General features: G+C 45.7%; 2 protein-coding genes across 2 annotated transcripts; one reads left to right on the top strand and one right to left on the bottom strand.

Annotated features, from left to right (window-relative positions):
- Positions 1-4,640: 4,640 nt before the first annotated feature.
- Positions 4,641-12,658, bottom strand: LOC128719835 (mucin-19). The gene is made up of 6 exons (XM_053813474.1): positions 12,170-12,658; positions 10,943-11,041; positions 10,169-10,849; positions 9,389-9,982; positions 4,862-9,323; positions 4,641-4,699 (listed from the first exon to the last, which is right to left on the bottom strand). The coding sequence occupies exons 1-6, from the start codon at positions 12,656-12,658 to the stop codon at positions 4,641-4,643; spliced, it is 6,384 nt and encodes a 2,127-aa protein (XP_053669449.1).
- Positions 12,659-15,184: 2,526 nt separating this feature from the next.
- Positions 15,185-15,849, top strand: LOC128709279 (uncharacterized). Its single transcript, XM_053804268.1, has 2 exons — positions 15,185-15,645; positions 15,714-15,849. Exons 1-2 carry the CDS (start codon positions 15,185-15,187, stop codon positions 15,847-15,849), a joined length of 597 nt encoding a protein of 198 aa, XP_053660243.1.
- The last annotated feature ends 111 nt before the right edge of the window (positions 15,850-15,960 follow it).

Genomic DNA, 15,960 nt, shown 5'->3' with positions numbered 1-15,960 from the left:
TTTAGCAGTTTTGGCTTGCCAGAAAATTACTTCAACGTCCCTTGTGAAGGTTTCAGAACAAAATAACTCCTTCGTAGTGTGTACGAAGTGTATTTGCGGCGTGCAAAAAGAGGTAGAAAAAGGGGAAAACATACATGTAACAACTACCAATAAGTGGTTGATTTTTATAACAAATTGTGTAAGTGTTGATAGTAGCAGAACTACGATAAAAAAAGAAACAGATAAAAGCATAACGTGCTAATGACACTTGATAATGAACGTGAAAGCCAATGAAAGCTAAATCCATAGCATAAGGAGAGGGGCTTGCAATGTGCAGCAGTAGTATTCCATTCCTACTGAACTTTCTTCCATTTTCCGCTTTTAACGTGTCAGCTTAACTACTACATTAGATTTTGAATCCTGGCTGTGACTTTAATTTTCGACCCAAACTGCACTTGTGTCTATGTGTGTACGTTTGTATGTGTGTTTTTTTGGTGTGTGCATGCACGTGTGTATGCGCTGTTCTATTGCAGTGTTGTCTATTGCGGTATTGGTTTTTGTTGAAGCTGACTTTTAATATCCTATCTGTTTCTTGCTTGCTCTCTCTCTTTCTTTTTTTTTCTTCTTCTCTCCTCTCTTTTTCTTCTTCATTCTTTCACTTTCCACTTTTCCGCAGTTTATTCTCTTTCCTAACTTACTTACTTTTTCTTCGTCCGGTTCATTAGCTTACCCCCCGGATGCGATCCCCCTCTTTCAACCCCCTTTCTTCTTCGTAATAGCGCGCGCGTTTTGCCATTATGCAACAACAACAAAAAATGAATCTTCCCTTGCCTTCCTACCACCCCGCACTTCTTGCCACACACTAGCCACACTTCTTACACCAGAGCTTTGGGTTTACAATGCAGAACACCATCATCTACCATCGTCACATTTTGCAACGCTGTGGATGCGCATTCATTTGTGTGTGGGTGTGTGCGTGCGTGTGCACACGTTTACACGGGAAGGAAGGGTTTTATGTGTGTATCTGTATGTGTTGTGTGGTTTCTTCTTTTTCTTCTCCATTCTCTTTCGTTACATATTGTGTATTTATATTGTTTCAGTTTCGCGCTTCCTAATATAACTTATTACTGGTTTTACCTTCCGCTGCGTTTATTTTTTTTTTTCATTTCATTTGCTTTGTTTTTCCGAAACTATCTAATAAATGTGTGTATTTTGTCTCGCATACCTTCACTACCTTTACGTTTTTTTTTTCTTGCTTCCGTATTTCACACACACACACACATTCATCCTGTGACTCATGAAGGGTTGGTTCCTAATATGAGTGTGTGTTTTTGTGTCGGTATGGTTTGTTTCCTTTCGTTTTTTTTTTCTTTGTTTTGTTCCTTTGTTCTTCAACCCCATATTACATATTATCCAGTTCCGGGGACACTTTTTCTTCTCTACCTCGCCTAACGACTTTAATTCTCTTCTCGTTTTGGTGGTTTTGGCTGCGGGTTCACGTATTCCTTACTTGATTTTTTTTTGTGTTTTTCCCACCTTTGATAGCGTGAAGGTAGCTTATTTTTAATCGAACACATACGGACCCCATCATCCGCTCTGCTATTCATTCAACTTAATTCTTTCCTCCCTAGCTTCTCGATTTTTGCCGTCATTCATTGATTTTATCGATTTTCCTAAGATTCCTAATGACTATAGTAATAGATTTTAAGCTTTCTCTCTCTCTCTCTCCTTCACCGTCGGTCCTAAACCATTTGCGATCCGCTTTCCCTCTAATAACCTCTCCTAGCAAAAGCCCTTTTCCGTGTGACTTATCGTGTGAGTGTTTTTTTTTTTGTTACTTTTGTATGATTTTTATAACCACTTTTCTTGTTGTTGTTTTTTTTGTTCTTTTTTGTTTTTGAGTACTTTTACGTGTTATGTTTCTTGGCTCGTACATAAACTTTACACGTTACACATCAACACTAATAAGCTTCTACAAACCTTTGACTTACTTTCCTTTCCTGTCCGTAACACACTTGCCGCTCCCACATCCCCACCCCTCCCTTGCCTACCCAGCGGGACCGTAACGAAAGTTTTCGCTTTAAATATTGTATATATAATATAACTCTTAATTACAGTTACAGTAGCTCTGATCGGTTTGCAGTCCTTATAGATCGATTATTTACGGGGCATGGCTTGTTGCACGAGAAAAAAAAAACAACAACAAAAGCTCTATACTGTTCAGCAAGGCATGCTGCATCCCGGCAGGAAGAATGCTTTTTCCTTCTGAACAATACGAGTTTGCCACTGTTGCTTTCTCGCTGTGTTGGTTTGCCTACACGTCGACATTCACCTCCATCGCGTTACCCCCGGTACTACCCTAATGCTGCTATGTATGCGCGTTCCTCACCCCTTATTAACCCCTAGCAGCGCACATCGCGCACTGTGTTTCACTAGCATACTACGACTTTCGGCTGTGTGCCTCATATGCGCTTTCGTTCCACGACTACACAAATTCGATTGTTAACTCGATACTCGTCGTCGCCACTGACGCAGCTTATCTGGACAAGCTTCGTTTTTCTTCCTGATTGACTCATTGTTCTTTCCCGTGTCTTCACAAACTTTTGCGCCTTAACGGTCGTTTGCACCGGAGGCGCCTATTATACACTCTTGGCCACCGTTTTGTGCGACACGCGAGAAAAGATGATGATTCTGCATTATTACGAGAAAATCGCTCTCTACATCCTATCACGCTGCTGTTGCACCTTGCACGGTTTGATCTTTTTCATCTTAATTTTCCCACTGGATGGTGCCTCGGCAGATTATAAGTGCTGCACGTCTGCTACTATCCCCCGCAATCGCATTTCCATATATTTTTACATCCTCCTAGTGTGTAATATTTTATATAACCCTATCTCTCTACCTGGCGCTCGTGTTTTTCCTTCCTTTAATAAGTTTTTTTTTCAGTATTTGCTCTCGTCTCTACATTGTTTAGTTACTAAAATCACATTGGTTGTTATGTTACCTTCTTTTTTCCACTTTTTTTTTAGTATTAATAATTTATTCGCACTACTTTACAAACACACACAACAGTCGCATGCACACACGCGGTTTCTCTTATGTACAGAGCGCGTTTTTCTCGTACCACCCACAATCGCTGCTTTCAGAAAACTCAATACACATTGCACCCGATTGCTGTTTGTTCTGCCGGTACGGTACACATTGACGAAACCTCGCACACATGCTTCTCGCATTCATTCTAGATTACCGACACAAACTGTTCACTCACACACACGCCAATGCGACATTGAACATATTTCCCTCTCTTTTTGTGTTTTAAACATACTAACTGGTTACGTCGTGCTTTTCAATTAGCTTTTTGACTTTAAGCTGTTTTTCTTAAGCTTTTTTTTTGTTGGGGTTTTTGCTTATTTTATAGCCATCCTACACATTTATGCCCCACCACTTGGTATGCAGGTGCCTAGTATCCACAAACTGACGTCTCTTCTTTGCTTGTCGGTTCTCTAACTTCCATTTATCATCGCTTCACCCTAACAACATACTGTGAAGCAACGGGAGAACAACTCCGAAATCTACATCGGACACAACGTAGGGTTTCTATATCTGTAAACGTATCCTATATTGTCCATGTAACAATACGCTGTTTCAGGGTTGTCTAAAACAAAGCAATACGAAACAAACGAGAGAATTGATAAGCATGTTTAACAACGAAAAGTAAAAAAAAAAAAACAATTGGTCATCCTTTCTTCCCTACCATTCGAGCATTCCCTAGCAGTCACTTAAATGTGTACGTGTGTGTGTGGTTTGTGTAGTTGAATTTCAGTACAATGCGAAATCGGGGATAACAGCACTTATTTTGGTTGGTATTTTTTGCATCTCTGTTCTTTGTTTGCATAAGCATAGAAGAAATCCTTTTCGCCACAAAGAGACAACACCGACAATCGACAATGGCACGGATACGGAGAGCCTATCCGTATATAACCTTGTAGCATGATTCCTAAGGATATTACAATAGGGCATGTGGCGTATGGTACGATGCGGATAGCGAACCCTGATGCAAACGTGCAAACGATAAAAGAAACAGATCGGGTGTGAGGGTAACTTACAATGTTGTGTAAACAATAAAAAAAAAAATACGAAAAACATGATTTGCTCTCTCCGTGCGCTCACCGCATCCGCAAACGGAGACGCTGCGACGCTAGTAGTAAACAACAACTCATTCCGTGCGTAATCGAAGATGCATACTGGTTTTGCTGCTTTTTAGCGTTTTTAAACGTACTCTTATGATGTTTACCTACATGTATATATATATATACTTTTTGCCCTTAAACTATACAACACACCCGCAGTTTGTTGTGCATCCTGAACCCTGTTCAATTTTCAGCTCTTCGACTGCTCGTTTATCGTTTCCCTCCCCATTTTTTGTTTTGTTTTGTTTCTTATGTTGCGAATGCTAAGCATTTTTTTTTTGTTTTTGTCTCGATTTCGTAAACCATAGTTTTTGACCTAGACGTTTCACAGCAAGCGCGCACTGTTTGTTGCTCTTGTATTTACAAACTAATCTGACTTAGCGAGTTGGATACACTGATACGGCTAATGTTTAACCCCACTTGCACTACACACTATTGCTGTTGAATTAGTTTATACCGGCACTCACACGATTACTGGCCTTCGTAGTACTTTGTGGTACCATTGCTGCCGCAGATGGCATCCTCCCATGCTGAAACAATAGAGAATGGATTAGTGTGCTGGGTTTGATTAATGTTTTCTAAGCCAATTTTAATTGTCATTCTTTTTGGCAAATTTGTTCGATTTACATTAAAAGCATCATGCAAACAAAAAAAAAACCCATACATGAACAAAGCATCATTGCGTGACCTACCTGTTCCTACGAAAAACACAATCTTATCATGATTGTATTCCGTCGTGTGTACATCTTCCGGTGCGATAAATCGCAGATTGATCTCTTTCATCTTTTCGAGCACCATCGGTTGGGCGTTAGTCTTCGTCGGTTCCACAGTGGTCAACGTAGACGAAGACTGTTGCGATGGTGACGGTATCGATTGGGTCTGTGCGGCAGTGTCAACTGTCATTATTTGAATCTTGGACAGTTGTTGCTGTTGCTGCTGCTGCTGCTGTAGCTGCTGCTGTTGATGATAGCTTTGAGCAACACTATTGTTGTGTGTAACTGCATTCGTTTGCGACGAATTGTTGTGTGGAGCACAGTTGTTGTTTGTTATATCGTTCTGCACAGTCGGTGCCGTGCTCGCAACGAGCTCTTTACTACTTTCTAGCGGTTGGGCAACGATCAGCGTGGTGGTAGGCGCTGCAGGAACAACGAGCGGTGCGGTAACAGCGATCGGTGGAAGAGCGGATGCTGCTGGCAAAAGTACTGCCGCACCATAGTTTGGAACAATTGCCAGCGACGATAGAGGTGGTGGAGGAACGGTGATGAGATGACCCGCTGGTACCGCAACCACGGGAGGGGCTGCTGCGTTTGCGTTCACATCCTTAACCGGTACTGCCACGGTAGCGCTGACCGTTGGTACAGCACCAACCACTGGTGTCATTACCGGTGGTGGAAGAGCGTACTGGTTGTGATGATGTTGCTGGTGATGCAATGGCGGTTGAGGTTGCTGTTGATGATGTCGTACTGGCCCGGTCGCGGTGGCCGATGGCGCGGGCTGTGGGGTCAGATGTTGTGGTGGAAGAGTGGGTGGTGGCTGTGTGTAAATCGCGCGCAATAGCAAGGTGGAAGCAACCGGTGGAGGCGGATGGTATATGTTCGTTCCCGTCATCGTTGCATCAGCTGGCGTTTCGGTTGCATCGATCGGTTGATCAACGATCGCCATTTGTACCATCGGGAGTGAAGGTTGTGGCTGTTGCTGCTGCTGGTAACTGTTGCACGTGGTAGCCGAGGAGAGGGAAGCCGATGAAGACGAAACGGATGAGGATCCTGATGAAGGTGACGCTTTGCTGATACTACTGTTGCGCGTATCATTTAGTGTCACAGTTGGCGATAAGGAAGCGGTTGATTGTTGCTGCTGCACCAGCGCGTAATCGAGGTCCGTTGTTTGTACCGCAGCACTGCTGTTGTTGTTCGGCAAAATCGTTACCGACTGTGACTGAACCGGATGCTCGACACCCGTTGCCGCACTGTTACGGCGCTGTTGTTTACCATTGCTTTTCGGTGGTTCGGGACAATTATCATCACCTTCGAGCAGCTTACGATCTTCCTCACTAAAGTCGCCAAAAAGCAGTTCCTGATCGATGTCGAACCCGAACGTAAATTCGTTTGACTTTGGTTCGTTGTCGTTCACGATTATTACGGCAGGACGATTCTTGTTTCTGGTTACCTGATTGTTGTTGGGATTGTTGATTGCCGTACCCGAACTGGCCGAGTTACCTCCCGTCTTTTTATCCGCCACTGACGTGGAGATGGAGTGATGCTGATGTTTGTCCTTTTTCTGCCGCTTACCCGATGTTGTTGAAGATCCCGTCATGTTCATGTTCGTAGCAACATTCTGCGACCCGGATGAAATGCCACTGACGGCGGGCCCAAGCTGTTGCTGCGGTTGGGGCGATGTTTGAATGAAATTAATAGTATTTACACCCGGACCACCGTTCATAGGGCTTCGCGTATCAAACGGTAACATGGTACTAGTTTGTGAGTCAGTGTCGATCACCATCGCACTGGCATGATTCCAGGATTCGTTACAGCTGGCAGATTCAGCATCTGTATGCTGTTGCTGTACTGGTGTTGCCGTAGCTACCGTCATAACGTTTCCACTGAGATCCTTTTTCGCCTTGCCTTTCTTCGTACCGGCAAGGTTGACTGTCGCAGTGGCACTAGACATTGCCGATTGTGTGCTGGATACGGTGGAAGCAGCAACCTGCCCAAAGCTTAACGTGTTCAAGGAGGAATTTGCGCTGCTGCTAGATACTACCGTAGCTGATGTCTTCGATGCATTTTTACTATTGGCAATATTGGTGGGGTTCACAGCAGACGATCCAACCGCGCTAGGATCGGCACTGTTGTTCGCCCTGGTATGGTGGTAGCTCTTAACCGTTTTCTCCAGCGCTGGGTAATGCTCGTTCGAGTAGTAGATATCATTATTATCGACACTCTTTGACTTGTGAAGTGACGCTTTGGTGCTGTCAGGAACGCTCTTCGATGGATGGCCTCCATTATTTGCAGCGGCTGATCCAACGATCACCATTTCGTTGCTGCTGTTGCCGTTTGTTCCTGCTGCTGTACCCGTGGCAGCACTACTGGTCGAAGCGTACTGCTGTTTGTTACCCTCATCGTTCGAGTTGTTCACAGCCGTGAGCAAACTTTGTGAGTACGTCGCCCGTGTTGTGGTACTACCCACTAGTGTATGACTATTATTACTTATGCTACTATTGCTAACGGCGCTATTGGTATTTGGAGCGCTGCTATGTACATTGCCGCCGCTATTATTGCACGAAACATGCGATAGTGATTGCAGCTGAGCTTGCTGTTGGCTCGACGACAACGAAGCCGGATGCGGATGGAATTGCTGCGATTCGACTAGTTGCGGGAAGGCTTCCGATGAGTTGAGATCTTGTATCATGTTCACGTTGGTGGACGCGTTCGAGGTGCCTTCGGCATGATTACCCGAACCATCCCCAATACCAGCAATCGAACCACTGGCACTCGCACCGGCACCGGTTCCAGCTTTTTCCACATTCGCGATCCGTGCAATTGCTGCATAGGATTGGGATGTTGCCGCCAAGCCCGAACCCTGCCGCTGTTGACTAGTCTGCTGCTGTTGCTGTGGCTGTTGCTGATTGCTTTTACCTTTAGACTGTTGATTCTGTTGCTTCTGCTGTTGCTTACGGGACGCGTTCGTTTCGATCGGTAACGAGTGGACCGAATCTGCATCGCTGGAATCTGACTTCTCGGAAGGTGGCACAGAAGACGTCGATTTTCGTCTCGATACGTCGTTGTTCATGTAAACCTCACGATCTGCGGTGAAATGGCTGCTGGGCTGATATCTGCCACCGTTGCCACCATTACCACCACCGTTGTTGCCACTGTTGGATACGTTTCGTCCGTAATTTCCGCCAGCAATACCCGCTCCTTGATATCGGCGATTGATCAACGAGTTGCCGGCTGAGTTAGAATTACTCAATTCCTCCGAACCGAGAGCTTGAGTCTTCTTTTTCGTTTTTTTCTTTTTTGTTACCACGAGAAAATCGGACGATTCTCCACTAGCGCCGACGCTGCCACCGAGGGCCGACAATGATTCCACTGACATACGCAACGAATCGCGCTTCTTATTGTTATGATTTACCGCTGCGCACACATCGGATACGGTTGCAGTGGAGCTGCTATTCTTACTGCCGTTATTGCTATTCAGCACAACAGTTGTTACATTCTGATCTTTGGCCTTTTTACCCTTTCCTCCGCCAACAGCTGGGGGAGCAACAGTCGTTGACAAACCACCATCGTCGCCGCTCGCCTGAATCGATGATGCAGCCGTTGCATCGTTACCGAAGAAACTCAACTCTTCCGTTCCCCAGGATCTTCTCTCGGAACGTTTCCCTCCACTAGCGTCCTTCGTTCCGGCCAGACTCGATGCAGATGCAACGGAAGCACCACCACTTGCACTGCCGGCATTCGCTGCAGTTTGGGCAGACTTTTTCGACTTGCTGTTGCGCAACGTTACGGCCGGATCCGTTTCCTGTGCACGGGCCTTTTCCACATGATTCTGTCGTGTGTTTTCCTCCTCAACCTTTTTCCGGCTACAACTGCTTAGCTCTTCGAGAGAATTGCTTTTCTTCATCTTGGCCGCTCGATCACGTTTCTTATCATTCTTCCGTTTCGATTTTTCCTCCCCTCCATTATCGACCGTTCCTAAGCCACCACTCGTTAAGCTGTTGCTCGCGATACCCATCTGTTTGGCGTTGGTATTTTTGGAATTTATTCCTGAAGCTCCACCAGGCGCATTGTTGCCACCACCGACACTACCACCTTTCGAGGACGAATGTTGCGATGATTGTAATTGCTGCTGTTGAAGCTGCAATTGTTGCTGCTGAGATAGTTGATGTTGCGGTTGGTGTGACTTATCATTATCAGTATTTTCGATGTAGCTGACGAGGGCCTCGATATCGGATTTGCCTCGATAGCCGGCTATATTTTCTGGTACAACCACTACCGTGTTGCGATCGGATTTAGGTTTACGAGATTTTTTGCTTCCAGAGCCACTGCCCGAACCACCGACTCCCATCTGATTGCCGCTACCGGATGAACCGAGACCACCGCCGCTTCCGCTACCGCCAAACTGCGAAACAGAGTTTCCATTCTCATCAAACTTTTGCTAAAAAATAGAAGACAGAAAGCGGTCAAGTAATAATGGATATTTTCGATTTTCTTCCAGCTTACCTGTATTGTCGGATAAGTGAGGCTACTTCTCGTTGTCGATATGAACTGATTGCTTGACGAAAGTACCGACTTAATGGTGGATTGATCCACTTTGCTGCTGTCTATCATACACTTTACCGCCGGATATGTGGAACCGAGCTGAACTGCCTCTAGCATCGGTAACGAAACGGTCGTATCAACATGATGTACCGCCGACGGCCTATTAGTTGCCTGCCCTATTTCCAGGCATGCCTGCGTCGTGTACTGTGCTTTAGAGTAGCAGAACGTTTTCTTTGACGAAGAAAGTCCTCCGCCCGCTCCCGGAGCTGATCCTACAAGGTTGGCCCCGCTACTGCTACTGATGCTGCTGGATGTGCTGCTGTTGCTATTAGTGCCCCCGTTGCCATACGTATCTGCTCCCGATCCGCCGTATGTAATGGTTGTTCCGGTGGATACAGTTGCACCGCCAATCCCGCTGCCGCTGCCAGCGCTCGCAGCAGTGCAGCCTATGCCGCCGGTCGCAGACGTACTGTTGGCGGAAGCGCCCATGCCCGTCATTTCGATTTCGTCCGCGCTGGATTCGTAGTGATTGTTCTGAGACACAAACATACACAACTGAATACATTAACCAGATGGGTGTGGGTGTGGTTTTTACCTTCCGCCTAATGCCTAGCCAACGCGGGTAATGCTGATGTAGCCAGATGCAGACAGAGAATTCCGAGTAGCAATGTGTTTCAACAGTGACTGTTCGAATCCTGTACATCTGACCACCATCGCCAATGCCCAGCGTTTCTTACTTACCTGTTGTAGTGCGTTGTTTGCGTGACCGGAAAATATCTCCCGGAAACCCCGATTACCGGACGGCCCCTCATCTGAATCTAGCTCGCCCATATTGATGACAGTATGTGCTGCTGCTGCAGGTCCCGTAACAACGACCCCGCCACCCCGTATAAAACCAATACTCGTGCTTTCAACTCCGGTCTCGCCACTGGCAACATTCGATTGAGATTCCTCACCAGCCAGACCACTAATACCGCCCCAATCGCTTGCCCCGATCGCATTCAGCGGGGCCGATTGCAGTAGCGCTCCATAGTCGTTGCTTTTGGCGGAAAACTTTGCCGACGTCGATTTAAGCGGACGGCGCACTTCGTTCAGGAACGGTTGCTCGCTGATGTAGGACGGTGTGGTTGTTTCGTTCACGTTACTAGGCAGACTGCCACCCTCGCGCTGCCTCGAGGAAACCGACGATATTTGACGCTTGCTGCGGGAACCACCATGACCGCCGCCACCATGCCGTTTGTGAGAAAGGCTCGAACCAGAACAGTACTCTGTGTATCCATACTCTTGCTTGGTGGCTTCTGTTATGTCCTGCAGTGAACCGCCCTGCGTCGGACGGGCGGAGGCTCGTTTGCTGTGTACTGGCCGACTGGTGAAGGAAAAATTTTGTTCTTGGTCTTCGCGTTCCGTTTTGCTCAACAGTTCCTATATTTATTAAGGATACAAAGGGATAAAGAAAGAATTGAATAAAGGTTTCTAATCCTCAGTATATAGATCATTGTAATGAAAATTACGAACATTAAATGTCGCGCTCTTATGCTCACGATCCTTCGGGCATTTGTAAGTGATCGCTTCATCCAGCAAAGCTTTTAGAGCATCTTCATTCATGGTTGCGAGCTGAAATGAAATTGTGCGAAAGGGTTCATTATTAAAGAATCTGGAATTAGGTGAAAGATTTTAAACAAGAAAAAACATGCAATTAACATAGCCAATGTAGGCACACGAAAGGAGAATATTTCTTAATAACCCGCCTTCGTACAATTCCTAACAAAAAATAAATTTAAATTTTGGAGTTACAACAAAATATATGAAGATGGATAAAAAATAGAAACCATCAAGATACAATTACACACTGTAAATGGTTTTATTTGTATAGCTATATTTTAATATTACCACGATTGCCATCTTGTGCAGAAATCTTAGAAGGGGGTTTCGTGCATCTGGGTCCAAAATTGCATATAATGCAGGCACGTGCTGTGAACATCCTCCTGCTTTCGCCGTATCCTAGTTTGAAGGTGTTCAAAATAAAATCCAAACCTCCAACACACACCAACCAACATTGTCCCGAACACCACACAACCACATTCATCTGATATGGTTGATGACACATGAAAACATCGAATTCATCGCACAGAGAAATCTCTTTCGTTGTGTATGTATTATCCGACACAAAAATAATATACGAATAAAGCCTATTTTACCATTTTTCGCTATTTGCAACCTTGATATTTTCATGATACAGACAAATATTCGCTTTAATTTAATTTCTTCATTTCACGTCGCCAAATTGGAAAATGTTTTTGACATTTCTGCAATGCACTTTTGACGGGAGGCGTATGTATGTGTTTTCATCTCTTTCCCGAACAAAAATGCAACCTGCTACCCACACACACACGTACATTTGTACACAACACGATGTACAAAATACGATAAATTGCATCGAACCTATTTGAAAGAGAATGACAAGATGGGCGCACTCACACACGCACAAAACATCCATACACAACGATTCAGCCAACAGAAAACATTCGGCAAAAAAAGCAGAACCCCATCTGACAGTGTGTTACTTCAAACGTCAAACAACAAATATGGCCGATTTTTTGCTATTTCATGCTAAAAAATAACATTTTTTCTTAAAAACATTCTTCCACTTCCAATAGCAACAATTAGGTGTCAGTAAAGGGTCGATTTTGTCTTCCCTCTACTTCATCAAAATGTATACTCTCTGGACGGAATCCTACGTACCGGTTCCTGTGCAAACGAGGACTGCTGGTGGTTGTCTTTGTTGTTACCGGCGGTACTGGATGATGAATTCTTACTGCTTTCCGCAGCTTTACCATGGCTACTATTGGAGGCGGATGATGCGGCAGATGTTGGCGTTAGGGCGGATGATGTTGTAGACGATGATACCTTCACCGCCGTAGCCGGAGTGGTGGTAGTGGTCGTTGTTGCTGCCGACATGGCCATCGTACTAATGACGGGTGGAACTCCGACCGGGGCAGCGCTCGTACCAGCCTTCATGTTGCTGCTGTTGATTGAAGAGCTCGTGGTACCGCCTACCGCATTGGAGCTATTATTAACATCTGGCTCACTGCTAGCACTTCCTGCAGGAGCAGCTGTGGTGCACGTACGTTCGGTCACTTCGCCGGAAGTCGATGGTTCCACATGCTGTGCCTCATCTGTGCCCGGTTTGTCGGGCGCTTTCGGCTGTCCAAGTTCTGGCGAGGGTGCCATCGTACGATTCCGACAACGATTCCACAACCGTCCGGTGGCGGAAGTGTCCTCCGCCTCCCGTATGGGAATCGCCCACCACTTGCTGAAGGGTGTATGTCTTGTCTTAACCAATTACCCCGACCACTAGACAATACCCGCACGTGCCTTCGTTGTACAAATAAAACCGGATAAACTCACCAAGCCACTAGCTCGCTATCCTGCACCGGTTACTAGCAAAAATGTCTTTTAACCACCAACCAGGCACGTCACGACCTAGATGGAAAATACAAATTCAACCATGAAGTCTCCACACAGTTTGCGGGGTAAATGTGAAACGGTATTCGCCACGGTTCAAACTCTTACATACTAATACATCACATTAGGCACAAACGTTCGGTTTTCCGGCGAAGAAGAGATCGAAACGAAACTAATCCTTTTAGGATGAAATCTTCATCGTAACCTCACTATACTGGCCGGGGGGTTTCTAACTCCACTTGAACCCCAGCTATAACGCATACACAGCCGGGTGACTTCGGGGCACATACAACAATTTCGACTCGACACTCTGCTGACACCCGATGTGTCCCGTATATATACACACAGATCGCAGTCGCATATATATGTATATACTTGCTATATATTAATGTACATATATATAAGCTCTCGCTACGTCGAGCGAGCGATTTCCTGTGTGGGTTTTCCGCTCGTAACGCACCGGATCCGGATTTCCCAAACTCTTGGTAAAATGCTTCTTCCTTTTTGCTTCAGCACATTTTCCACGCACGGGAAGACGGTCTTATGCGTGCGTTCGTATGTGTTCTTTCCTGGCAGTGCTGCAGCTGCTGCCGCTGTCTCCACCGTACACCACCGGCTGCTCGGAGAAGAAGCCGACGTGCCAGAAAATCACTCCTCACCATTTGCCACCATCCATCCGCACTCCCGCACTTCCGCTGCTGTTTGCAATATTCATCGCACTACGTACTTGACAGCCGCGCGAGACCGCCACTTACTTAGATCAGTTGTGGCTGTGTACGTGCTCGTGTGCGTGTACGGGATGTGCTAGTGTTGGTACGCTTCGAAGACGACGTCGGTTCGGGAAACCTGCCTTTTCTTCTATGCCCCCTTTTCAACGTTCCTGCGTCTGGTCTACCTCACTCGCTTGCTAGCTGCTGCTGCTGCTGTTGCTGCTGTTGCTGATACCAGCGCCGCGACGTCTTCATACACAAACACACACACACACACAACTGAACTCACTCATATACACACTCGCACACTATCGCGCACAGCACACCATTTATTCCTTCCACAAGTTTTCCATGCCAATCGTCTTATTTTTCTTTCGCATCGGACTGGGCCTGCCCCCCAAATATCTACCAACTGAAAATGCACGGGGTTGGGGGCACGGTACGTTTTCGCACACACCACCGATGAACACCACCACCACCACCACACCACTATGGGTAGACGGGTTGCCCCACAGCCGTAGACATTACCCGTATTTGGAATTTTTTCTCGCTCCGGAACCCACCAGGTGCACGAGTAGGAAATGCCGTGGAAGTGATACAGTTTCTCGTGCAGCAGCGGAAGCAAGCACACCAAATATTGCCCTGCCGTTCTGCGGTTCGCGACGAGCTAAAGAAATAGGGCTCCTAACTCGTTAGGCCAACTTTGACGGCAACCCGCCATGGCCGTAGAATTCTACACACTACTACACTCTCCCTGTCTGACACATCTCTGCTGCAAGAAGCGCACTGCACGGATGGTTCACTTCTGCTGCATTTTCTACCGTCGTCTGGCGGTCGCACGCAAACACAATTCCGGATAGCGGCCCCTTTCACACACGGTGCTATTGTTCAGTTTGCAGCTTTTTTCGACGGGAAATCCGTTCTTTTTACCGAATTACACACTGAGGACGATGCAAATTTGCAATCGTGAAACATGACACCACTGAATTCTGCCTGATGTCAAATCTGACAGCTGAAACGAACGTCTACGAAATTTGGCTTTATTTTACCAAACAGAATTGTCCGGATCTCACAACCGGAACGTTTCACGCGCTGAAACGAAGCTTATTTTTTCCGCTAAATTGAGAAATAAAGAACCTTGAAAAATAACCAGTTTAATTCATTTCTCCTTGCGTATTCACGGTAAACCATTGTGCAATCGCGTTGGAAAAAAACATCGCAAAGGAAAATATCTTGTACTGCTTATAATTTCAAGCAAATTAAAATTCAAATGCTTCATCAGAACCGCCGTGAAAACATATTTTTTTCGTCGTACGATCTCTAAACTTACTGTGCTATGCCATACGGTTGGTCAAACTGAATAATGTTACCTTATTAACTTAAACTTATTGCCACCTTCGCAACAGTTAATTTCTTCCCACCAACTAATTCCTACACAACCAATACCTCTTTGACATTTCTTGAAAACTGTCTCCTGGCGCCGCGGTACAACTGACTGCAACCCTGACTGACTGACAGCATTTTATCAAATTGTTCAAACTTACATTCAACGTGGGTCTCGATTGAGCTGCAATTACCAAAAATGGAGCAAAATAACAAACCGTACGAAGGACTGAAATGCGAAAATTGTTGCTATTGGTTTAGTAAAATGTACCTATTTAAACAACACTACCGTAGGTATCATAGTACGCTCGGGCTGCTGATTGATTTACCGGCACTGCCGTTTTTGGAGGAAATGGTAATGCAGAACCAACTTCAAGACGAGCTGTGGTTCGGTATGCTACATCTTTCAATAATGAAGCCTATACTGATGCGAATTTTCGAAGCGGAGGGACACTCGGCAATGCGAATCGCGACCACACATGACATCCAGCAGCAGGAACGCAAACTCGCGGCCAAAGCCGTGCACGGTCCGGCCAGCATACCCGTGCTTTATGATATCTATTCGGAGCTTAGTGCAGACGGTACTCAAAGCTTTTACGCGGTGCCGAAGAAAAATCAGGATCCCGTGAACCAATATGGGCAGATTCCTCCAAAAGTTTGGTAAGTTGGCTCAGTTGCGCAATGCTTGTGACTTCAATTGTAGCAACCTATTTATTCTTTCTTTCTAGTTTTCCACCCGACTTAGAATCGGTTGTTCCGACAATAGACGAAGATATGAGTCTTTTGGCTGATATTTTATTATTTAACCAAAATCTATCGAATCCAATGTGTGACTCGTTGATCGAATTCATGAATACTCTTTAACCATATTTTGAACAATGTTAATAACACATCTGGTGCTGAGCTTGCACCAATAACACTTTCGGCGCTGTACTGTAGTACTGTAGCTTAAGAAATAAATCCAACACCAGAGCT

This window comes from Anopheles marshallii, chromosome 2, assembly GCF_943734725.1.
Source record: "Anopheles marshallii chromosome 2, idAnoMarsDA_429_01, whole genome shotgun sequence".
NCBI lineage: Eukaryota > Metazoa > Arthropoda > Insecta > Diptera > Culicidae > Anopheles > Anopheles marshallii.
The sequence above is the reverse complement of the archived record's forward strand: the minus strand, read 5'-3'. Positions and strand labels throughout refer to the sequence as shown.